The sequence below is a fragment of the Bubalus bubalis genome, chromosome 12, assembly GCF_019923935.1.
Source record: "Bubalus bubalis isolate 160015118507 breed Murrah chromosome 12, NDDB_SH_1, whole genome shotgun sequence".
NCBI lineage: Eukaryota > Metazoa > Chordata > Mammalia > Artiodactyla > Bovidae > Bubalus > Bubalus bubalis.
Window position 1 is genome coordinate 10325147 of NC_059168.1, and position 23828 is coordinate 10348974.

General features: G+C 45.9%; 1 protein-coding gene across 1 annotated transcript; it reads left to right on the top strand.

The window, feature by feature from the left end:
• Positions 1 to 4926: 4926 nt before the first annotated feature.
• On the top strand, positions 4927 to 12776 carry BOLA3 (bolA family member 3). Its single transcript, XM_006045426.3, has 4 exons — positions 4927 to 5084; positions 7666 to 7789; positions 9749 to 9837; positions 12513 to 12776. Exons 1-4 carry the CDS (start codon positions 5031 to 5033, stop codon positions 12576 to 12578), a joined length of 333 nt encoding a protein of 110 aa, XP_006045488.1. The 5' UTR covers positions 4927 to 5030; the 3' UTR covers positions 12579 to 12776.
• Positions 12777 to 23828: the final 11052 nt, after the last annotated feature.

The window sequence follows — 23828 nt, forward strand, 5'->3', positions numbered from 1 at the left end:
AAGTGGTTGTCTGAGGAGGCTTCACAAATAGCTGTGGAAAGAACAAAAGGAAAAAGCCAGGGAGAAAGGGAAAGATATAGCCAAATGAATACAGTGTTTCAGAGGATAGCAAGGAGAGATAAGAAGGCCTTCCTCAATGAAAAATGGAAAGAAGAAAACAATAGACTGGGAAAGACTAGAGATCTAGTCAAGAAAATTGGAGATATCAAGGGAACATTTCTTGCAAGGGTGGGCACAGTAAAAGACAGAAATGGGAAGGACCTAACAGAAGTAGAGAGGCTTCCCTGGTGGCTCGGGCAGTAAAGAATTCACCTGCAATGCAGGAGACTTGGGTTCGACCCCCGAATTGGGAAGATCCCTTGGAGGAGGGCATGGCAACCCACTCCAGTATTCTTGCCTGGAGAATCCCCAAGGACAGAGGACCCTGGTGCACTACAGTCCATGGGTCGCAAAGAGTTGGACAGGACTGAGCGACTAAGCACAGCACAACAGAAGCAGAAGAGATTAAGAAGAGGTAGCAAGAATACACGGAAGAATATACAAAAAAGGTCTTAATGACCTGAATAGCCATGATGGTGCAGTGAGTCAGAGCCAGACATCCTGGAGTGTGAAATCAAGGGGGCATTAGGAAAGCTTGACTACAAAAAAGCCAGTGGAGGTGACAGAATTCCAGCTGAGCTATTTCAAATCCTAAAAGATGGTGCTGTTAAAGTGCTGCACTCAATATGTCAGCAAATTTGGAAAATTCAGCAGTGGCCAGAGGACTGGAAATGGTCAGTTCTTACTCCATTCCCAGAGAAGGGTAATGCCAGAGAGTGTTCAAACTATTGAAAAGTACTCGCTCCACATGCTTAACAAGATCATCCTCAAAATCCTTCAAGGTAGTCTTCAGCAGTATGTGAACCAAGAAATTTCAGATGTACAAGCTGGGTTTAGAAAATTGCCAACATTGGTTGGATCATAGAGAAAGCAAGGAAATTTCAGCAAAACATCTGCTTCATTGACTATGCCAAAACCTTTGGCTGTGTGAATCACAACGAACTGGAAAATTCTTAAAGAGATGGGAGTACCAGACCATCTTACCTGTCTCTTAAGAAACCAGTATGCAGGTCAAAAAGCAGCAATTAGAACCTTACGTGGAACAACTGATTCAAAACGGGGAAAGGAGTACAAGGGTTTATATTGTCACCCTTTTTATTTAACTTATACCCAGAGTACATCATACAAAATGCCAGGCTGGATGTATCACAAACTGGAATCAAGATTGCCAGGAGAAATATCAGCAACCTCAGATACACAGATGATAGCACTCTAATGGCAGAAAGTGAAGAGGAACTAATGAGCCTCTTGATGAAGGTAATAGAGTAAAAAAGATGGCTTAAAACTCATTCAAAAAACTGAGATCATGGCATCTGTCCCATTACTTTATGGCAAATAGAAGGGGGAAATGTGGAAGCAGTGGCAGATCTTATTTTCTTGGGCTTCAAAATCATTGTGGATGGTGACTGCAGCCATGAAATTAAAAGATGCTTGCTCCTTGGAAGGAAAGCTATGACAAATCTAGACGGTGTATTAAAAAACAAAGACATCACTTTGCCAACTAAGGTCCGTATAGTCATAGTCATGGTTTTTCCAGTAGTCATGTACGGATGAGAGAATTGGACCATAAAGAAGCCTGATTGTGGAAGAATTGATGGGTTCGAATTGTGGTGCTGGAGAAGACTCTTGAGAGTCCCTTGGACAGAAAGGAGATCAAACCAGTCAACCCTAAAGGAAATTAACCCTGAGTATTCATTTAAAGCTGAATGATGCTGAAGCTAAGCTCTAATACTTTGGCTACCTGAGGGAAGGGCCGACTCACTGAAAAAGTCAGGTAGCTCTCTGGAGAAGACAAAACTGGAACTGCCTTAAAAGATGGGTGGTTACAACATAACAATTTTTGCACGGTTTGTATAGGGAAGTGAAGCAGTCCAATATCAGTGAAGGATATATTTCAATTGGACAGGTAGAGTAGAGGGAAGTCAAATGAAAGAACTCGGGTTTTTTTCTTGTAGGTGATGACTCTGAAGGATTTTAATTAAGCAAATAATGGACAAGTTTTCATTTCAGATGGCTCCAACAGCAGTTCCAAAAACTGAGGGTAGGAGGAAGATACTAAAGCAGATAGTCCAAAATAACCACTTCCCAGGTGATCCAGGGGTTAAGGACTTGCTTTCTAATGTAGGGAACATAAGTTCAATCCCTTGTCAGGGAACTAAGATCCCAGTTGCCATAGGCCAGCTAAGCTTGTGGCCTCGTGGGCCATGACTACTGTCCCTGCATGCTCCGCGGCAAGAGAGATCCGCAGGCTACGCTGAAGACCCAGCACAGCCAGGGGCGGGGGGAAAAAGCGAGCCACTGTTAAGTTATGGGGTGAAGACTGTTGGAGCAAAAGTACTGATTTTCAGTAAAGGAAACAAGGAATTTTGCAAATGCAGTTCAGTGAATTTAACACGGGTCTCTTAGTTAAAAATAACTAAACCAATTAAAATTACTTTAGTGTTCAGTTCTGGCTCTGCTTGTTTCCAGTTGCACAAACGATGTCAAACGTGTCTCTTCTCAGCTCTCCTTTCTTCTGTGTCTGCTTCATTTCCACTGTGGCACTACCCACATGGTTACAAAGATGGTCCCCAAGAGTACACCTTCTACCAGTTTAGCAATACAGGTGCAAATGATCCTTTATTTTCCTTAGTTCCCAAAAGTCTCTAGACCAATTCTGATTGGTCTGGCTCAGATCATGTGACCAACTCTAAGCCAATCCCTAAATCTGATCAACCAGCCTAGGTTATGGGATATGGTCTGCCTCATTGAGACCACCCTGTTTTGCGTATCAGAGAGGTGATTCTCCACTATACTCTGGAAGAAATATCTTTGGCAATTTAGTTACATCTCTGAAGAAAAATTGAAAGTTTGTAAATTATCCCTAATCTCACCAACCCTTATTGTTAAAAGAATCAAGCAAAGAAAAAAAATAAAAAAAGTGAGACTATTAATAGTAATGCAAAGGAGAAACTGGGGCTTCCCAGCTGGCTCTGGTAAAGAATTTGCCTGCCAAATGCTGAAGCTGCGCACGACATGGGTTCAATCTCCGAGTCAGGGAGATCCCCTGGAGGAAATACTGGCAACCCACTCCAGTATTCTTGCCTGGGAAATCCCACGGATAGAGGAGCCCGGAAGGTTACAGTCCATGGGGTTGCAAAGAGTTGGATGCAACTGAGCATTAGCACTGATGAAAGGAAAAATTATGAGGATCAAAATAGTAAAAAAAAAAACAAACAAAATTCAACAGTAAATTTTAAAAATCTAATTGCCTTTATTGACTTTTAATTCAGGCAGCATCTCATCTAGCCAGTAAAGGGGAGTTCCAAAGGGCTACAGAAATGAGAAGGCTTAAAAGGCAAGTAAAAAGGTTATTTCAGGCTTAGGCAACCTACCTACAGGAGACAAAAGGTTTCTCTGTGACAGATTATCTTATTGGTGCTGAACAGAATATGACTGATCAGAAGACAAGGCTTGAACTGACTTTAAAAGATAAGTTGGTTACCACATAAGCCATCTTGCACAATTTGCATAGGGAGGTACAAGCAGTCCAGTAATAATGAAGGCTATATTTCAGTTGAGAAGGCTAAGTGCCGAAGAATTGATGCTTTCGAATTTTGGTGCTGTAGAAGACTTGAGAGTCCCGTGGACAGCTAGGAAATCAAACTAGTCAATCCTAAAGGAATAAACCCTGAATATTCATTGGAAGGACTGATGCTGAAGCTGAAGCTCTGATACTTTGGCCACTTGATGTGAAGAGCCGAGTCATTGGAAAAGACCCTGATGCTGGGAAATATTGAGGGCAGGAGGAGAAGCGGGTGACAGAGGATGAGATGGTTGGATGGCATCATTGACACAATGGACATGAGTTTGGGCAAACCCTTGGAGAGAGTGAAGGACAAGGAAGCCTGGCATGCTGCAGTCCATGGGGTTTCAAAGGATTGGACATGACTTAGTGATCAGACAACAACAAGTAAGGAGAACACAATATCTCCCCAAGAGCAAAAGTGGAGAAATTTTAAGCTAAGGTTATATGCACATTCATGAAGGGGCTTGGCCAAGGAGAATTCAGTCTAGAACCGGGGCAAAAGTTGCCAAAGTTTTAGTTAATTCAAGTCAGGAGGGTCAGGAAAGGTCAATATTATTCCTTAGCTTCCAGTTGATCTGTTGGTTGAGCTTTCCAGGGAATGGGAGTGGTGTTTGAATTTTGCAAAACAACTCAAAAGAGTTTGCCAGGCTATCCCAAGTCTGTGGCTCAAGTGGCTCTTCTGCTGAGCCACTTCCTGCAGGCACCTTAAATTCAGGGATATCCAAAACTGAGTTAGTCGAACCCCAAACCTAGTCCTCCTCTACCCATTTCACTGTCCAAGCCAGAAACCTGAGAGTCATCCCTGACGCCTTCATCGCCTCTCCCGCCAATACGGTCTCCCAGTCCATTCATTCACCTCCCAGGTGTCTGAGTCCACTCCTCCCATTCCTGCTGCTGTTCAGGCCTTTAGTCTCTGGACCACTGCGACTGTCCCTGCTCTTCGCAGGGGCCAGTGATCTTTCTAAAGCCCAAATCTGAAAACGACTCCCCTGCCTAAAATCCTCCCCCGGGTCCCCCATGGAGCGAGAAGTCGAAGCTCCTCCGTTTAGCAGCAGGTTTTCTGGTGGAGAGTAGGAATAGGGGCGTTCCACCTATGGCACCAGGGTCCTTGTGGCGAGGGAAAGTCCGAGCACCGGCTTCTAGGCCGAGGCGGAAGGACCCACTGGGGGCGAGGGCTGGGAGGCAGAGGAAGCCAGGTGGGAGGGCAGACGGCGGGGCCCTGGGCGTCCTGGGCGTGCGTGGCGGCTCGCGGCCTCCGGACAGCAGAGGGCGGCGTCGCCCGTGGCGGCGGCGGCTCTGGTCCCGGACTCCGCGTCTTTCGGGCGACGCGGCGACCTCGGACGGCGGGCCGCGTCGGCCGGGCATGGCGGCGTGGAGCCCGGCCGCGGCAGTGCCTCTGCTTCGCGGAACCCGCCGGGTGAGCGCGGACGGGGACCGAGCCACTCTCCCCGGGGCAGGAACTGCCCTGGGACCGCGGGGCGGACCGGGTGTGGAGAGACGGCCTGCGGAGGGCGACGCACCGGGCCAGGGGCTTCGCCTCCCTTTCTCTCATTCATTGATTCGCTGCTTCATTCATTCAGTGGCCCCGGCCACGGGTACTGAGAGAAGTGTCAGGCCCGGCGCGTGCTGGGGGAGCTCCCCAACGGGGTGGGGGTTGAGGCCGAGGGGAACGGATGCATAAATAGTCGTAATACCGCAGGCACGGAAAAAGCAATGTTGCTTTACCGAACCGAAGACATGGAGTCAGAGCCTGGAGTCGCGGCGTGCGTGCTAGTTCCTGTGACTGAGTCAGGGCTCCGGAACGTCCTCCTGGCTTCTGTGACCTTGACCCTTTCCACATCTCACACTCCTGGAGTAGGGAGCCAGTAGAGGGCACCCACCATACGCTCTCCTAATTTTCTGTCCCCGTTGCTGATTCATTCTCCCTTCACTCCATCCATTTCTTTTGCTTTCCTCTCACATTCCTCCTTCTCTTGGACCTGCCTCCCCCAAGCATGAAGGGCACTGCTGCTGTGACTTTCATTCTGTACAGTCGACATTCCAGGGGTTTTGTCAGTAGAATGCTGGTTTAAAGGCCGCTGCCTGCAGATCAGCAGAGATGAGGGAAAGACTTTTCCCAAGGAAGTCATAGTGCTAACCCCACTCTCACCCTTTAGTGACCGCTGCGCTGCCTGCCACCTGGCTACCCTCTGCCTTTGCCCCCACCCCCACCTCCAGGGCACTGTTTTCAGAGGAGGTCTCCCGTCCACCCAGCCTTACCCAGGTCCACAACATAAGCTTCTGTCCCTCTGAACAGCACTCAGTCTCCCTCCAGATCTTTCTCCTGACCTGCGTTTTCAGCTGCCTGCTAGAATCAGGACTTCTTTGCGGGTACCTGGTACATATGCCCGTTTTCTCTGGTGGCTCAGCCGGTAAACAATGCGTCTGCAATGCGGGAAACCTGGCTTCGATCCCTGGGTTGGGAAGATCCCCTGGAGGAGAGCATGGCAACCCACTCCAGTATTCTTGCCTGGAGAATCTTCAAGGCCAGAGGAGCCTGGCTGGCTACAGTCCATGGGGTCGCAGAGAGTCAGACACGACTGAGCAACTGACCACACAGTACATATGCCCTGAATTGTGTGGATTTTCACCCCTGCTCATTCATTCATTCATCCATCACTAAAGTTCTTCTGGGGGCCTGCCCTGGTTCAGTTCTGGAAGACTGCAATAGCAGGACAGACCCATGTCTTGGCCTCTAAGACCAATTGGTGAAAGAGTCAGTGCACAGGGTATTTTAAAGAAGGTGCTCTGAGGTTCTATAACACAGGACCCTGCTCTAGGCCATCAGAAAAGGCCTGAGGATGGGCAAGACTGAGGGGGTGAAGGGATGGTACCTTCAGCACCAGCATGTGAACAGCACTCCACCCACCATCCTCCTCCAGCCAGGGAGCCTGGTACTATTCCCTTTTTAAGGATACTCGTATCTGGGAATCTTTCCTGACTTGCTTCAAAAGGCATTGTTACATTGGCATCAAGAAGCCTGTGTAACAAGTCCAAAATCTTTACTCTGACACTGAAGCCCTGCCATACTCTATTTTCTTTTTTTCAGTATTTGTTTTTACTTATTTGTTTGGCTGCACTGGGTCTTAGCTGAAGCATGCAGAATTTTTTTTATCTTTGTTGCAGCATACAGGAGTTTTAGTTGCAGCATGCAAACTCTTAGTTGCTGCATGTGGGATCTAGTTCCCAGGCCCCCTCCATTGGGAGTGCAGAGTCTTAGCCACTGGATCTCCAGGCAAGTCCCTGCCATGCTATTTTCAGTCTCTCTTTTCAGCATGTGCTTAACCTAGCCAAGGGGCTGCTGACATGATTTTCTGCATCTTCATCCCTAAGGGTTGAGACACATTCCCATCAGAAGCACTGGCTCCTTAGGGTAGTCACTGGGGGAGGGAAGAATGTTACTTCCAATGGTAAAAAATCTAAAAATGTTCCTCTTTCAGGTCCTTCCATAGAATTCTGTTTCTTCTTTCCAGTAAGAATTGCAGAGAATAGCTGCCTTATTGAGCAGTAGGTCACAGGGTTATACCCCACTGGAGAGAATATGGAATGTTAATCAGGCCTAAAGGGTGGGTGCTATTTGGTCCCATTAGTACATGGTCAGTGGCATGCTTGCCCAAGCAGGGCATGCCTGGCCTCTCCGGGTCTGCATCTTACTAAGGGATCCAACCTTGGGCATGTCACTTGGTGCTTCAGGCACCTCACTAAAACTGTCTTCATGATAGTGTCTCACTATCATGAGGAATAAATATCTGTTGAATGAACTTAGGGAAATTGTTATCTCTGGAGTCCAAGTTAGTTATTTACAATTCCACTCCTCCCTCAAAAAAAGTTTATTCTGCATCCTGGGGAACTTAAATGGGCATCCGATGCCATGCAGTGCCCCCGGTTTAGCCCAGGGTTCTGCCCTGCAGAGGAGGTCAGAGGGGCCTGCACAGTGACTCTCCTCTGTTCTGTGGCAGCTTCCTCTTCTCCACTGGGCCCAGCGCATGTTTGCCTCACAGACCGAGGGGGAGCTCAAAGTGACCCAGATTCTCAAAGAAAAGTTTCCTCGAGCTACAGCTATCAAAGTCACTGACATTTCAGGTAAGGTTTTCTCTCATCTTTCCCACAGAGTTTGGTAGGATTTTACTTGCTGGAGGGGAAGAGGGCAGGGGACTTGGAGGATACCCACCAGCAGTGGCTTCTCAGGATGTATGGATTTTGGCCTCTCCTCCCGGAAATGCAGAGACTTCAGCAGGAACTTCGAGGACTCACGGTTGCCAACCTGGCCCGGCTCATTAGATTCCTCTCAGTCACCGTGGGGCTCAGCTCCAGTCTTCAGTTTGACTTTGAGATGAGCCAGACTTTAATTTTCCCACATTCTTCTGATACCCTAGAATGCCAGAGCTGTAACAGATTCCAGGAAGAATGAGTCCAGAGAGGCCAAAGAACTTGCCTGGCCCTTCACAGGGAGGCGGCGGCAGAATCAGGACCCAGGGAGACTGTCCTGAGCCCAGTGACCAGCCCTAGCCAGGCCCCATCTTTCTCGAATGACCGCTGGGGCCTCAGAAGTTCAGGCTGACTGTGTATTAGGAACAGGCAGGGCAATCAACGTCTGCCCCCATTGGACAGGAGAGATAAGGCCTTTATCCAGACATGCCTGTTGGAAGAGTTGGTGATTCCCACACCCAGACAGTCTTTATCACTCTCCATTGCTCTAGGGCTCACTGGCTTCTCTGAGAACATAACTTTTACAAGGATTAGGAGAAAGTTCAGAGAGTCCTTTTATCCTGGTCACTATAGGAAATGAACCAATCTAAAGATCTGTTAGAATGGCAGGTTGAGTGAGCCCTCTGCAGGGCTCCCAGGGCAATGCTGAGGTCTTGATGTCACCATTCCTGTACCTGCCACAGGCCCAGTTAGGGCAGGGCTGGAACTTGACCTCTGGTCTGGCTCTGCCTAGTCCTGGGTAGAGTGCAGAAAAGGGATCAAAGCTGGGAACTTTGGTTTAGCCAAAGCTTAGTCTCCTAGAACATATAAGTGAAGTCGCTCAGTCGCGTCTGACTCTTTGCGACTCCATGGACTGTAGCCTATCAGGCTCCTCCATCCATGGGATTTTCCAGGCAAGAGTGCTGGAGTGGATTGCCATTTCCTTTTCCAAGGGATCTTCCCGGCCCGGGAATCGAACCCTGGTCTCCTGCATTGCAGGCAGACGCTTTACCGTCTGAGCCACCAGGGAAGCAAAGAAAAGCTTAACAAAGCCTATTGAATGAATGGCACTTTCTTGCTGAATTGTTTCATGCTAGAGCAGCACATTTTATTGTTATCATTCATCAGCCCTAGCTCTCTAGCCACATGGAGACAAAGCTTGGTCTAGGGGTAGATGGGTCCACACAAACTCTGCCTTGAGAGCTGTCCCTTACCTGCCACAGCCCAGGGGGAAACCTTTAATTCAGCTTATAGAGCAGGGGTGCTGGAGAGCCCAACTCTGTGATTAGCACGTGTCCACTGTTTGTTGTAATGCTGTGTCCATATCATTCCGCTTTCTGCTGAAGGATAGCATTCAGATCATCTCTCTCACACTTCCTTATTCCTTTACTTTCAGATACGACTGCACGTGGTTTTCAAATCAGATTTTAATGTGTTTTTGCATTTTTAAAAATACCAATTACTGGTCCTTTGGGAAGTGGGACATTGAAATTCAGTCCCTCCCACCTTCTTCCATGGCATTTGTTGGCTTAATAAAAGGAACTAGTAGGACGATTGACATTTCTTAGGCTTTGCGTGTTTTGTGCCTTATCTTTCCTACCCTGGAAGCAGTAATGCTGGGTACCAGATACAAGTGCTTTGCAGAAGGAAGAGCACATTTGGGATTGAGGCAGCCTGCCAGGAGGAGGCCGGGGTCAGATTGTAAGCCATGGTTGTCTAACAATCTTAGCAGCTTTCTGCTGAATGATGACATTCAGACCTTCTTTGGATTGTGTGGTACTTATTCAAGGACATAAGGAACTGTGGCTGCTGTAACTTAATAACTGAAACACTTTCAAATGACATTTATTTCAGGAGGCTGTGGGGCCATGTATGAAATTAAAATTGAATCAGAAGAATTTAAGGAGAAGAGAACTGTCCAGCAGCACCAGATGGTTAATCAGGTCAGTAGGGGCAGCAGTGCTTCTCTGTCACGTCTCTGCATCTGAAGGGCCTGCGAGTGGAGATGGTATTGCACCACCCATCCTAGGAAAGCATAACGCAGCACCACGTCATGTGAATAGGACTCAGGATCGAGAAAAATATAAACTGAAACTATCTGGGATTGTATTGTAGGCAAATAACGAATGTTATTCAAAATGGAAAACAGGCCACCCAATAGTTATTTTGTATTTCCCTGTATAGTACTACCAAGGTTTACTGTTATTATTGCATATTGAATCGTGTTTGTAAACATAAGACAAAAAAAGATACATGTTCTTGTAGATTTGAAGGTTTCATTTAAGCCTCTTTTAGGACCACTTTACAGGTGGGTAAACTGAGGCATGGCCTGATTGAGAGCTGCTCCAGCTGTCCCAGACCCAATGACAACAGCAGGGGGCTAGAACGTCAGATTTAACTTGATTAAGGCCCAGTGTATTCATTGTCTATTATGCTTATTTCACTTGAAATTTATACCAGCCTTGACCCTTGCACCTGTGTCTGTAAACTAACCCCTCCATCAGTGTGTTTATTGTTCTGGAAAGTTGGACTTTGTAAACTAGTTTAACTTTTGTAAAGCACAGCTCTGGCCATGAAAGTCAAATCCAGGTGTTCCAAACAATTCTTCCAGGCCTTTCCCACCCTTCTTGGCATGGACCCTCCCTCCGGCCCCTGCCCATTGGTCTCTCCATGTTCTGGCCCTTTGCCCAGATCAGACCTCCTGCCTGGGGTGCCCTTCCCTCACTTCTTTGCTGGGCTCAAATGCTGCCTCAGTTTCCTAATTTGTAACAGGGAGAATAACAGGATTTGCCTCTTTGGAGGCATTAGTGGTAAAGTCGTGTAAAGCACTGAGAAGTGTCTGACACACGGTGAGCCCTTCAGAAACGTCAGCTGCCGTCACCATCTTACCTGTAAGCACTGCGAGGAGCCTGCACCAAGTCCAAGGCGCAGGACAGCAATCGCCTCCGCTTGGGAGAATGTCATCTGTATCATCCTGGGCTCAAAGTTTCCTGTGGGCCCCTACTGAACACGTGCCCTCTCTAGTCCCATCCTTGCTGGAGAACCTTGCTTACTTGTCTGTCATTGCCCTAGGAAGCCAACCCTGCAGGCCAGCCCTGCATCTGTTTTCTTTTTTCGCAAATTTTATTTTATATTGGAGCATAGTTGATAGAGGGAAAGGAGAGCTGGCCTGGGTTTGGTTATTATTTTACAGAGAAATTAAATGTTTAATGCCTGAAAGACTTTCCACTTCAGAGAATTCACCTCCTGGTACTGGTGCACTTTTAACCTGGAGCAGCTACACAGCAAGGCCCACCGCCACTGGAGCAGGGTCAGCAGGGGAGGAAGGCCTGAGCCTGACCTCAGGCCTCATTCAGGTCCTGGTGCTGCAGGGACTAAATATCTATTTGATTGTGGTTCCCCATTTACACTTGGGCCCTGACATCATTTGTGGCTTAAACAAACCTCCTAATTTACAACTTTATTTATTCTGATCTGGAGTAAAATTGGGGAATTGGTGCTGATGAGTATGGTTTTATTTTAAAAACTATTTTTACATGAAGCTATATATACTTTTTTCTTTTATTCAAGTAATTTTTAAAAATTTTGGCCATGCTGCTCAGCTTGTGAAATCTCAAGTTCCCCAACCAGGGATTGAACCCAGGCCTCTGTAGTGAAAGTGCTGACTCTTAACTACTAGACCACCAGGGAATTCCCAGTGTGGGTTTTTTTTTTTAATACAATTTTTTTTCATTTATTTATTTTTGGCTAAGCCGGGTCTTCCTTGCTACAAGGGCTTTTCTCTGGTCGTGGAGAGCAGGGGCTATGCTCAGGCTCTGCTGGGAGGGCTTCTCATTGTGGTGGCTTCTCTTGCTGTGCAGCAAGGCTCTAGGGTGCACGGGGTTCAGCAGTTGCAGTTCTCAGGCTCTAGAGCTCAGGCTCAGTAGTTACGGTGTATGGGCTTAGTTGCTCTGCAGCATGTGGGATCTTCCTGGATCAGGGATCAAACCCACATCTCCTGCAAGGGCAGGCAAATTCTTTACCACCGAGCCACCAGGGAAGCCTCCTCAGTGTGGTTTTAAAGAATAGCTGTTCTTTGCTCAAAGAGCAAAACACATGGAGCAGCCTAAAGCTCTTCACTGGGGCAGCCTGAAAAGTTAGAATGCATGTAATGGAACACTATGCCGATACCGAAAAGAAAGAGGGTGTGCCTTATGCCTGATATGGAAAGACCCTGCGTTAGGGAAAGATGCAGAGTGTGGAACGGTGTGTTTGACATGCCATCATTTGTGTTTCAGAAAGGTAGCAGGGTGGAATATATATTCGTATTAGCTTGAATATGCATTTTTAAAATTCTCACAAACATACACATGCAAGTAACAACAGTTTTATATTTGGGAGGGAGGTGGAAACGGGGACAGCTGTGGGAGGGAGACTTCAGAACATGCCTTTTTTATGCCTTTTGATTTTTGACTGAACTTAGTGATTCCAAAAAAAAAGGTGAAGATTGTTTAAAGAAAGTGTGTGTGCAAAGTGTCCTACAGAGATAAAGCTATTAATATATAAAAATATTCCAGTAGAGACTTACTGTAATCAGTGTCAAATACAAAACAATGATGATGCTCTTCTGCTTCCTTAGGCACTAAAAGAAGAAATCAAAGGTATGCATGGATTGCGGATATTTACCTCTGTCCCCAAACACTGACCATACCCTGGCTGCGTTGATGCTACTGCTAAAACTTTGGATGACTCTTCCTACCACCATGCTTCCCTCAGCATATGACAAAAAACTTATCTATTTTGTTCATAGACATTTCCATATTGTAATTATAGAAGAATATGCTATCTATTTAGATATTAAATTAAAGGCAACAGATAAGTAAAAATTTTTTTCATTACAAAATATGTACTGAATCCTGCTCTGTGCCTAGGCAACATTCTTAACATGAGGATAATGTAATTAATAGAAGCAGACCAAGAAAGACTATATGAAATTTTTGAAGGGTCATGAGTAATGCTTTTAGTTCCTTTATTTCAGAAACATGTCCTTTTATTCAAACTGGTCTTGTCTTTTGAACAGTTCTGTCCTGATGCTAGAGGCAGAATGGAGTGGAAGCTTCCTTGTCAAGAAACTTTCTTTTTTCTTCTCTTCTATGAAACTGCTCAGGTCCCTTAATCTTACCGAAAAGAAAGGAAAGACTTTGGTTTTGCTCTTCCCTTAGTTTACCACTCTCTTTCCCTTTCCCTCCAAACTTCTTACCAGAATGATCCTAGACCCTCTGGACTCTGAGGAGTGAAGATCCCCCACCCTTTGCACCCTGGTGGAAGGTTGAGCCCACCTCCCACGACAGAAGCTGAAAAGGCTTGCCTTCCTAGTTCCTTGGCAAACAAAGCACAGGCAGATGATCTAGACTCAGCCAATCAGATGGATCTACCTTGAACTCTGCCTGGGAGCAAGTGACGCTGTGAAGCAGGGGCAGTGGCCTGTCCATTTTGGCAGCTGTGGCAGCAATGTCCAGTGTTCTGGGAGGTGTCTGTGTCACAGGCCACCATCTTTGGAGTCCACAGTGGTAGTCACGCTGTCTGCAACATGATTTGGGCTTTGTCTTCCTCTTCTAGTCCATTTTCGGAAGCTGCTTCGTCAGTGTTGCCAGAAATTCTACGATTATCCCCATGTCCTTTCACTAAATTCTTTTCTGCTCACACTGGCCTCGTCAGTTTCTGATGCTTACAAACAAGAGCCCTGATGGGTTCACCTGCCCCACACAGTGCGTGCAGCTCCTGCCCGCCTGCTTCCGCCTTCCCGCTGGAAAGCTGAGAAATCATATCCTGCCGGGGTCCAGCCCCGGCTGATCCAGGGTATTCGAAGGAGAGACGGCTAGGCGACCTATTCAAATGTTAATTAGAGATAATAAAGAGGAATAGAATGAGGATAGCTCAGTAGGAAAATTCAGTGGAGAAAAGAAGCTGAGTGGCTTGGTTTACGCAGAAAATCAATATAACCCGTGACACCAGGTTAGCTCTGACCACGGAGGCCGCAGGCGCCCTCTCGAATAGCGGAAGGTGCCCCACCTTAGACACCTTCTCGAGTGGGTCTTAGAAGCCCAGGCAAATAAATGGTCGCAGAGGATATCCACGCTCCAGATGGACACTCAGCTAGAAGTTAAAGGGAAGAATGACATGGGGAGACCAAGCATTGGTGAGCAAGGCCCCTAGCTTTATTTTCAACAGGGGCTTTTATACCCTAAGTTACACATAGAGGACAATAGGGGATGCAAAGTCAGCAGTCTTTGATGCTTATCAAAAACCAGGGTTTCTTTCCTGCAGATTTATCGTATACAAATGGTTTAGGTGATTTACATCATCTTCTGGCCAGAGGCCTATTAACATTTTATGACTCTTGACAAGGACTTACCAACAAAGACTTATTTTCTCTAAGAGTAATTATTTTAAGGTTTGGCGCCATCTTCCGAAGATAAGATTACGTTCCTATAGGGTGGATGTGTAATGGGTTTACAAAGGAAAGAATTTACTACCTTAAGGGTCTAAAGTTACTAACACCAGGCCACTACTTATTTTTTCTACATACCAACTATATTAATTAATGCACATTCAAGGATACAATTCAGGGGATGTGAAAACTTGGCAACAAACATTGGCTCATCAAGGAAATCTTTTACTAGCTTTATTCTGACAGCTTCTAATTCTCTGAGAGGCTCTAAGCTATTTGAATATCTTAAGCTTCCCGTGCCTCTGGAGGCTGGGAGACTGTAAACAATCGTATGCATAGCTGTAGGTGTCCGGGTAAACTTGTCAGGCGAGTTAGAGAGCCATCTGAGGGGTTTGGATTTAAACACTCCTAATTGCCCAGGAACTTTATTAATTGGAGCTGTAAGTTAACTCTTTGACAGAGAGAGTGAGATGGTGGTGGGGGACAGCCCCCAGTAAAGTCAGAGGTGAGAGCACAAAGCAATAAAGTAGGCAGACTCTGGTTTTTTGGGGGGTAGATGCTCGAGAATATCCGGGGGCACTCCCGAGGCTCGATCCCGCCTTTGCGTATGCCGAGCCCCCTTCCTCATGACCTTTGTCACGAGTGGAATGTCTCTCGCCGGCTCCCGGCAATATCCACTGACACTCTGTCCACGTGACCCATCACCATGGTGATGGGAGGTTGACCATCCACTCCTTCCTCAGACTCCTGTGTGTTCCATGGAACTGACCAGCAGAGAAATCATTGGTCACTATTAGTTCTTAAGATTCCTCTTACCTCCCTAAGAAATAAAAATATGTAGGTAAAACAACTTTGAGCTCTGGAGCAGCACAAATTTTAAATGTTCCGTTCATATACTGTGCCCTCATTTTTTGGTTTAAAATTGCCCTCTAACCCCACAGTATAGGGGAGGGATTGGTGTCCTGCCAAGGCAGAACGGACTTTTACAGAGAATAGATTCATTCAGTTATATCAGAGTTGAGAAGAAAGGATAAAAGAGAACTCCTAACGGCCCACAGCACCCCTGAAAGAGCCACACACCCTGGAGGACAGTTTTTAGGTGGCGTAGTGAGGAATCACCTAAGCCCCAGAGATGAGGAGGCAGGGGTCAGTCAGAACAGAGAGACCACAGAATTAGATACAGGTTGATTACTTGTGTGGAGCCTAATTATCCTCTTGAGGGTGGGCTGGACACAGTGATCTGCTTCTAAAGAACAGATTAAGGTAGAAGTGACAGTGTGCAGCGTCAGAGACTAGGTCATAAAAGGCACTGAGGCCTCCTTGCTCTCTTGGCCAGCTTTGCTCTGGGGGAAGGCAGCTGCCGTATTGTGAGGACACTCAAGCATCCTGTGGAGAAGTCCAGGTGATGAGGAGCAAGGAGTCTCCAACAGTCAATGAAGTAGGCCTGCCAGCAGCCCACAGAGAACTGAGCCATTCATCCTGGAAGTGGATCCTTCCAAGTCCATTACAGTGAAGTCTTCAGAAAACTGTAGTCCCAGGTGACACCTTGACTGCAAACAGCCAGAACTACTCAGCTGGTCTACTCCTCAATTCCTGACCGATAGGACCCGTGAGATAATGTTTGTTTTTTCCAACTATAACATTCTGGGATAAATTTTTATGCAGCAATAGATAACTGACACACATGTGCATTACTAGGACAACACTGGAGATTACACATATTAAAGGAAGGGCTGAAAAGCCAAACTGCAGAAAGGACAGGGCTACAGCTGAATGTCAGGACCACTGCCACCACCACTTGGGGCTCCCTGCCTCTCCTGTCCACTCTGCAGATTCACTTTATTGTCTCTCACTGTAAATCAGCGTTCACCACATGCTGTCAGTATACAACTGACTATACCGCCAGTAGCTCTTCATTTTACAATCTTAATGTGTACCTCATGAAAAGGACAGGAGAAGGCAATGGCACCCACTCCAGTACTCTTGCCTGGAAAATCCCATGGACGGAGGAGCCTGGTAGGCTGCAGTCCATGGGGTCGCAAAGAGTCGGACACGACGGAGCGACTTCACTTTCACTTTTCACTTTCCTGTATTGGAGAAGGAAATGGCATCCCACTCCAGTGTTCTTGCCTGGAGAATCCCAGAGACGGGGGAGCCTGGCGGGCTGCCGTCTATAGGGTCGCACAGAGTTGGACGCGACTGAAGCGACTTAGCGGCAGCATGAAAAGGACAGACTTTCCTTCCAACTTCCGCTTCAAAGGATGCTAGGGAGGGTCTCTAATCAGGGGCCACCTGGACTGATCAGCTGGAGTCCAGGAGTTAGAGGACACTGAGCCTGCCTCCGGACTCTGGTTTGGAGTGGAGGGAGGAAAACTGCCAAAAGAAGTAGGGGTTCTATTTTCCAAAGCAGAGACGGGGACGAGACAACAGTTGTGCTCAACTGCAGGAAAAGGTGAGTGAGAAACGAGGGAGAGAAAGTCTGGTAGGAGCGTGATGGCACTAGAGAAACTACGATCTTCCCTCTGCTTCACCACATCCCTGCCCACCCCTAGTTGTTCTTACTCCCAAATTAAAAGGCAAGCTGGGAGAGGAATCACAGTATTTCTTTTTAGCTGACTGAATAGGAAGAAACTGTTTAATGTTAGCAGCCACAGTATATATTACACTGCATCTGATACAGCCAATTCCTAGAGCTTAGATTAAAGGCTACTTATGGAAACTGCTGAATTAAGATGGTACATTTTCTGAGTGAAATGTCCTTTTAAAAACTGTATAGTTTTCCTGTGGAAAATCCAAGCTAACTAAGCAAGTCAACCTAAGTAAGGGACATTGCCAGGTCCACTGGCCCCCCTGTTTTGTTAAGAGGGGTTCCTGCAGTGCCCCTCTTACTGGGATCAGGGCACCCAACTAGCAGTTGTGGAACAGGCTGGCCTGCAGCCTGGGAGAGGACTAGGGCCGCTAAGTCCCACCCAGACAATGGCAGTGCCAGGGGGTCAATAGAGTCAATTTCCTTTCTTGGGAATCTTGACTGGAAAAGGTGAGTAAGATCAAAGGACAGCTACTGGCTGGTGGAAAGCTCTGGGCAAATAAATCTGGTTCAAATCGGGAAATATGAAGAGAATCAGTCAAGGAGAAGCGGAAATTGAAAAAAGCGGCCTAGGAGCTGTCATGAGGGGCGTTGGTAACTCCGCGTTAAGAGGAAGTCAACACTAGGAAATAAAGACAGCGACTGTCAACCTAGTGCAAATCAGAACTACCTGGATTAGTATTTTAAAAATACCCATACCTGCCCCCTCCCAGTCAGACCAGCTAGTGGATGCCGGAGCCTAAGTTAAAGACAGACTCGACGTGAACCGCCACATACTCCTTAGAGCCCTCGGAATCGGGACCCACCCCTTTTGCCTGCCCCCACCGGGAGAGGCCGGCCCTGCGCACCGCCTTGTCCCTCTAGGGAGCTGCTGCGCATGCGTCAGTCGGCCAGCTCGCCTCCCGCGTCCAGGAGGCGCAACCCCAAGTTCCCTAACTGCAGAGTAGACCGCGGCAGTGCGCGCCCCGCGCCGAGCCCGGCGCAGCCCCGACCCGACCTGGACGGAGGCCACGCTGCCCCGCGCGGAGTCAGACCCGGGGGACGCAGGGCCAACGAGCCGGACCTCCACTAGCCTCGACCTTCTCCCGGGAGCCGCAAAGAGCCGCCGGGAATGCAGCCGGTCCGTGTTCCCGCCCTGCGCTCGCTCGCGACAACTCAAACCCGTCGGCTCGCCGCGGAGCCCCGGGAGGCGGTCCGCGGCCACTGCTCAGCGCAGCCCCCAGGCCCAGCCCCCGCCCCCTCGCGCCGGGTCCGGACATCCCCCGGGCTCCGGCGCCCCTCCCCGGGCCGCGGCGGGGTCTCCACCCCTCGCCCGCGGGGTCGGCTTTGGACGCGTTTTTGTTTGTTTGCTCTGACAGTGTTGATAGGTGCAAGTCTTCCGTTTGCAACCTCATTTCAGGGAACTGATCCCTTCTTGCTATGCTACGCTAAGTCACTTCAGTCTTGTCCGACTCTGTGCGACCCCATATACGGCAGCCCACCAGGCTCCCCCGTCCCTGGGATTCTCCAGGCAAGAACACTGGAGTGGGTTGCCATTTCCTTCTCCAGTGCATGAAAGTGAAAAGTGAAAGTGAAGTCGCTCAGTCGTGTCCAACTCTTTGCGACCCCATGGACTGCAGCGTACTAGGCTCCTCCGTCCATGGGATTTTCCAGGCAAGAGTACTGAGTGGGGTGCCATTGCCTTCTCCGGATCCCTTCTTAAGCTGTGATAAAATACTCTGATACTGTGAATTTAAGGGATGTGAATTTAAGGGAACATTTATGTACTTAAATTTTTTGAGAAAAATGTAATATTTATTAGAGAGACAGAAAAGAGGATACAAGTAAAAGGTGCCAGACGGTTTCATTTCATTTAGAAAAAGAATAAAAAGAAACAATCATGTTGACCTTTGTTCAAATGCAGTTATTCAAAACCCAGTGTCTATGGTAGCCTGGTGTCTCATTCAGCAGGCAGCTTCCCTGGCAGTTATGAAAACAAAAAGGTTGTTAGGAGCAGAATAACCAGATAAACAAATGGATAAACGTGTAAGAAGTTAAAACAACTGAAGTTCAGTTAATCACTTTGTTGTTATTCAGTTGCTCTGCTGCTGCTGCTAAGTTGCTTCAGTCATGTCCGACTCTGTGCGACCCCATAGACGGCAGCCCACCAGGCTCCCCCGTCCCTGGGATTCTCCAGGCAAGAACACTGGAGTGGGATGCCATTTCCTTCTCCAATGCATGAAAGTGAAAAGTGAAAGTGAAGTCACTCAGTCGTGTCCGACTGTAGCGACCCCATGGACTGCAGCCTACCAGGCTCCTCCGTCCATGGGATTTTCCAGGCAAAAGTACTGGAGTGGGGTGCCATTGCCTTCTCCTATTCAGTTGCTCAGTCGTGTCCAACTGTTTGTGACTCCATAAACTGCAGCATTCCAGGCTTCCCTGTCCTTCACTATCTCCCAGAGTTTGCTCAAACTCGTGTCCATTGAGTCAGTGATGCCATCCAACCATCTCATCCCATGTTGCCCGCTTCTCCTCTTGCCCTCAATCTTTCCTAGCATCAGGGTCTTTTCCAATGAGTCGGCTGTTGTCATCAGATGGCCAAAGTGTTGGAGCTTCAGCTTCAGCACCAGTCCTTGCAATGAATATTCAGGGTTGATTTCCTTTAGGATTGACTGGTTTGATCTCCTTGTAGTCCAAGGGACTCTCAAGAGTCTTCTCCAGCACCACAGTTTCAAAGTCTTCAGCGCTCAGCCTTCTTGTTCCTGCTCTCACATCTGTGTATGACTACTAGAAAAACCATAGCTTTGACTGTACAGATCTTTTGTCAGCGCAGTGATGTCTGCTTTTTAATACACTGTTTAGGTTTGTCAGAGGGCTTCCCCCTTAGCTCAGTTGGTAAAGAATCTGCCTGCAACGCAGGAGACCTGGGTTCCTATTCCTGAGTCAGGAAGATCCCTTGGCAAAGAAAATGGCAACCCACTCCAGTATTCTTGCCTGGAGAATCTCATGGACAGAGGAGCCTGGTAGGCTACAGTCCATGGGGTTTCAAGAGTCGGACACGACTTAGCAACTCAACCACCACCACCTAGGTTTGTCATAGCTATTCTTCCAAGGAGCAAGTCTTTTAATTTCGAGGCTGCAGTCACTGTCCACATTGATTCTGGAACCCAAGGAAATGAAATCTGATCCTTTTTCCACTTTTTCCCTATCTATTTGCCATGAAGTGATACTGGATGCCATGATCTTCATTTTTTGAATGCTGGGTTTTTTTTTTTTTTAATTATTATTTTTTTAAATTTTATTTTATTTTTAAACTTTACATAACTGTATTAGTTTTGCCAAATATCAAAATGAATCCACCACAGGTATACATGTGTTCCCCATCCCGAACCCCCCTCCCTCCCCATTCCATCCCTCTGGGTCGTCCCAGTGCACCAGCCCCAAGCATCCAGCATCGTGCATCGAACCTGGACTGGTGACTCGTTTCATACATGATATTTTACATGTTTCAATGCCATTCTCCCAAATCTTCCCACCCTCTCCCTCTCTCACAGAGTCCATAAGACTGTTCTATACATCAGTGTCTCTTTTGCTGTCTCGTACACAGGGTTATTGTTACCTTCTTTCTAAATTCCATATATATGCGTTAGTATACTGTATTGATGTTTTTCTTTCTGGCTTACTTCGCTCTGTATAATAGGCTCCAGTTTCATCCACCTCATTAGAACTGCTTCAAATGTATTCTTTTTAATGGCTGAATAATACTCCATTGTGTATATGTACCATAGCTTTCTTATCCATTCATCTGCTGATGGACATCTAGGTTGCTTCCATGTCCTGGCTATTATAAACAGTGCTGCGATGAACATTGGGGTACACGTGTCTCTTTCCCTTCTGGTTTCCTCAGTGTGTATGCCCAGCAGTGGGATTGCTGGATCATAAGGCAGGTCTATTTCCAGTTTTTTAAGGAATCTCCACACTGTTCTCCATAGTGGCTGTACTAGTTTGCATTGCCACCAACAGTGTAAGAGGGTTCCCTTTTCTCCACACCCTCTCCAGCATTTATTACTTGTAGACTTTTGGATTGCAGCCATTCTGACTGGCGTGAAATGGTACCTCATAGTGGTTTTGATTTGCATTTCTCTGATAATGAGTGATGTTGAGCATCTTTTCATGTGTTTGTTAGCCATCTGTATGTCTTCTTTGGAGAAATGTCTATTTAGTTCTTTGGCCCATTTTTTGATTGGGTCATTTACTTTTCTGGAGTTGAGCTGTAGGAGTTGCTTGTATATTTTTGAGATTAGTTGTTTGTCAGTTGCTTCATTTGCTATTATCTTCTCCCATTCTGAAGGCTGTCTTTTCACCTTGCTAATAGTTTCCTTTGATGTGCAGAAGCTTTTAAGGTTAATTAGGTCCCATTTGTTTATTTTTGCTTTTATTTCCAATATTCTGGGAGGTGGGTCATAGAGGATCCTGCTGTGATGTATGTCAGAGAGTGTTTTGCCTATGTTCTCCTCTAGGAGTTTTATAGTTTCTGGTCTTACGTTGAGATCTTTAATCCATTTGAGTTTATTTTTGTGTATGGTGTTAGAAAGTGTTCTAGTTTCATTCTTTTACAAGTGGTTGACCAGATTTCCCAGCACCACTTGTTAAAGAGATTGTCTTTAATCCATTGTAAATTCTTGCCTCCTTTGTCAAAGATAAGGTGTCCATATGTGCGTGGATTTATCTCTGGGCTTTCTATTTTGTTCCATTGATCTATATTTCTGTCTTTGTGCCAGTACCATACTGTCTTGATAACTGTGGCTTTGTAGTAGAGCCTGAAGTCAGGTAGGTTGATTCCTCCAGTTCCATTCTTCTTTCTCAAGATCGCTTTGGCTATTCGAGGTTTTTTGTATTTCCATACAAATTGTGAAATTATTTGTTCTAGCTCTGTGAAGAATGCTGTTGGTAGCTTGATAGGGATTGCATTGAATCTATAGATTGCTTTGGGTAGTATACTCATTTTCACTATATTGATTCTTCCAATCCATGAACATGGTATATTTCTCCATCTGTTAGTGTCCTCTTTGATTTCTTTCACCAGTGTTTTATAGGTTTCTATATATAGGTCTTTAGTTTCTTTAGGTAGATATATTCCTAAGTATTTTATTCTTTCCGTTGCAATGGTGAATGGAATTGTTTCCTTAATTTCTCTTTCTGTTTTCTCATTATTAGTGTATAGGAATGCAAGGGATTTCTGTGTGTTGATTTTATATCCTGCAACTTTACTATAGTCATTGATTAGTTCTAGTAATTTTCTGGTGGAGTCTTCAGGGTTTTCTATGTAGAGGATCATGTCATCTGCAAACAGTGAGAGCTTTACTTCTTCTTTTCCAATTTGGATTCCTTTTATTTTTCTGTTCTGATTGCTGTGGCCAAAACTTCCAAAACTATGTTGAATAGTAATGGTGAAAGTGGGCACCCTTGTCTTGTTCCTGACTTTAGAGGAAATGCTTTCAATTTTTCACCATTGAGGATAATGTTTGCTGTGGGTTTGTCATATATAGCTTTTATTATGTTGAGGTATGTTCCTTCTATTCCTGCTTTCTGGAGAGTTTTTATCATAAATGGATGTTGAATTTCGTCAAAGGCTTTCTCTGCATCTATTGAGGTAATCATATGGTTTTTATTTTTCAATTTGTTAATGTGGTGTATTACATTGATTGATTTGCGGATATTGAAGAATCCTTGCATCCCTGGGATAAAGCCCACTTGGTCATGGTGTATGATCTTTTTAATGTGTTGTTGGATTCTGATTGCTAGAATTTTGTTAAGGATTTTTGCATCTATGTTCATCAGTGATATTGGCCTGTAGTTTTCTTTTTTTGTGGGATCTTTGTCAGGTTTTGGTATTAGGGTGATGGTGGCCTCATAGAATGAGTTTGGAAGTTTACCATCCTCTGCAATTTTCTGGAAGAGTTTGAGCAGGATAGGTGTTAGCTCTTCTCTAAATTTTTGGTAGAATTCAGCTGTGAAGCCGTCTGGACCTGGGCTTTTGTTTGCTGGAAGATTTTTGATTACAGTTTCAATTTCTGTGCTTGTGATGGGTCTGTTAAGATTTTCTATTTCTTCCTGATCGAGTTTTGGAAAGTTGTACTTTTCTAAGAATTTGTCCATTTCTTCCTCGTTGTCCATTTTATTGGCATATAATTGTTGATAGTAGTCTCTTATGATCCTTTGTATTTCTGTGTTGTCTGTTGTGATCTCTCCATTTTCATTTCTAATTTTATTGATTTGATTTTTCTCCCTTTGTTTCTTGATGAGTCTGGCTAATGGTTTGTCAATTTTATTTATCCTTTCAAAGAACCAGCTTTTGGCTTTGTTGATTTTTGCTATGGTCTCTTTTGTTTCTTTTGCATTTATTTCTGCTCTAAGTTTTAAGATTTCTTTCCTTCTACTAACCCTAGGGTTCTTCATTTCTTCCTTTTCTAGTTGCTTTAGGTGTAGAGTTAGGTTATTTATTTGACTTTTTTCTTGTTTCTTGAGGTGTGCCTGCATTGCTATGAACTTTCCCCTTAGGACTGCTTTTACCGTGTCCCACAGGTTTTGGGTTGTTGTGTTTTCATTTTCATTCGTTTCTATGCAAATTTTGATTTCTTTTTTGATTTCTTCTGTGATTTGTTGGTTATTCAGCAGCGTGTTGTTCAGCCTCCATATGTTGGAATTTTTAATAGTTTTTCTCCTGTAATTGAGATCTAGTCTTACTGCAATGTGGTCAGAAAAGATGCTTGGGATGATTTCTATTTTTTTGAATTTACCAAGGCTAGCTTTATGGCCCAGGATGTGATCTATCCTTGAGAAGGTTCCATGTGCGCTTGAGAAGAAGGTGAAATTCATTGTTTTGGGATGAAATGTCCTATAGATATCAATTAGGTCTAACTGGTCTATTGTATCGT

Excerpts from the sequence above, each read along its gene's own strand:
- BOLA3 (XM_006045426.3), top strand. The coding sequence starts at position 5,031 with ATGGCGGCGTGGAGCCCGGCCGCGGCAGTGCCTCTGCTTCGCGGAACC. Across the intron at positions 5,085-7,665 it reads TGCTTCGCGGAACCCGCCGG|CTTCCTCTTCTCCACTGGGC; the intron begins GTGAGCGCGGAC and ends GTTCTGTGGCAG. Across the intron at positions 9,838-12,512 it reads AGCACCAGATGGTTAATCAG|GCACTAAAAGAAGAAATCAA; the intron begins GTCAGTAGGGGC and ends CTGCTTCCTTAG.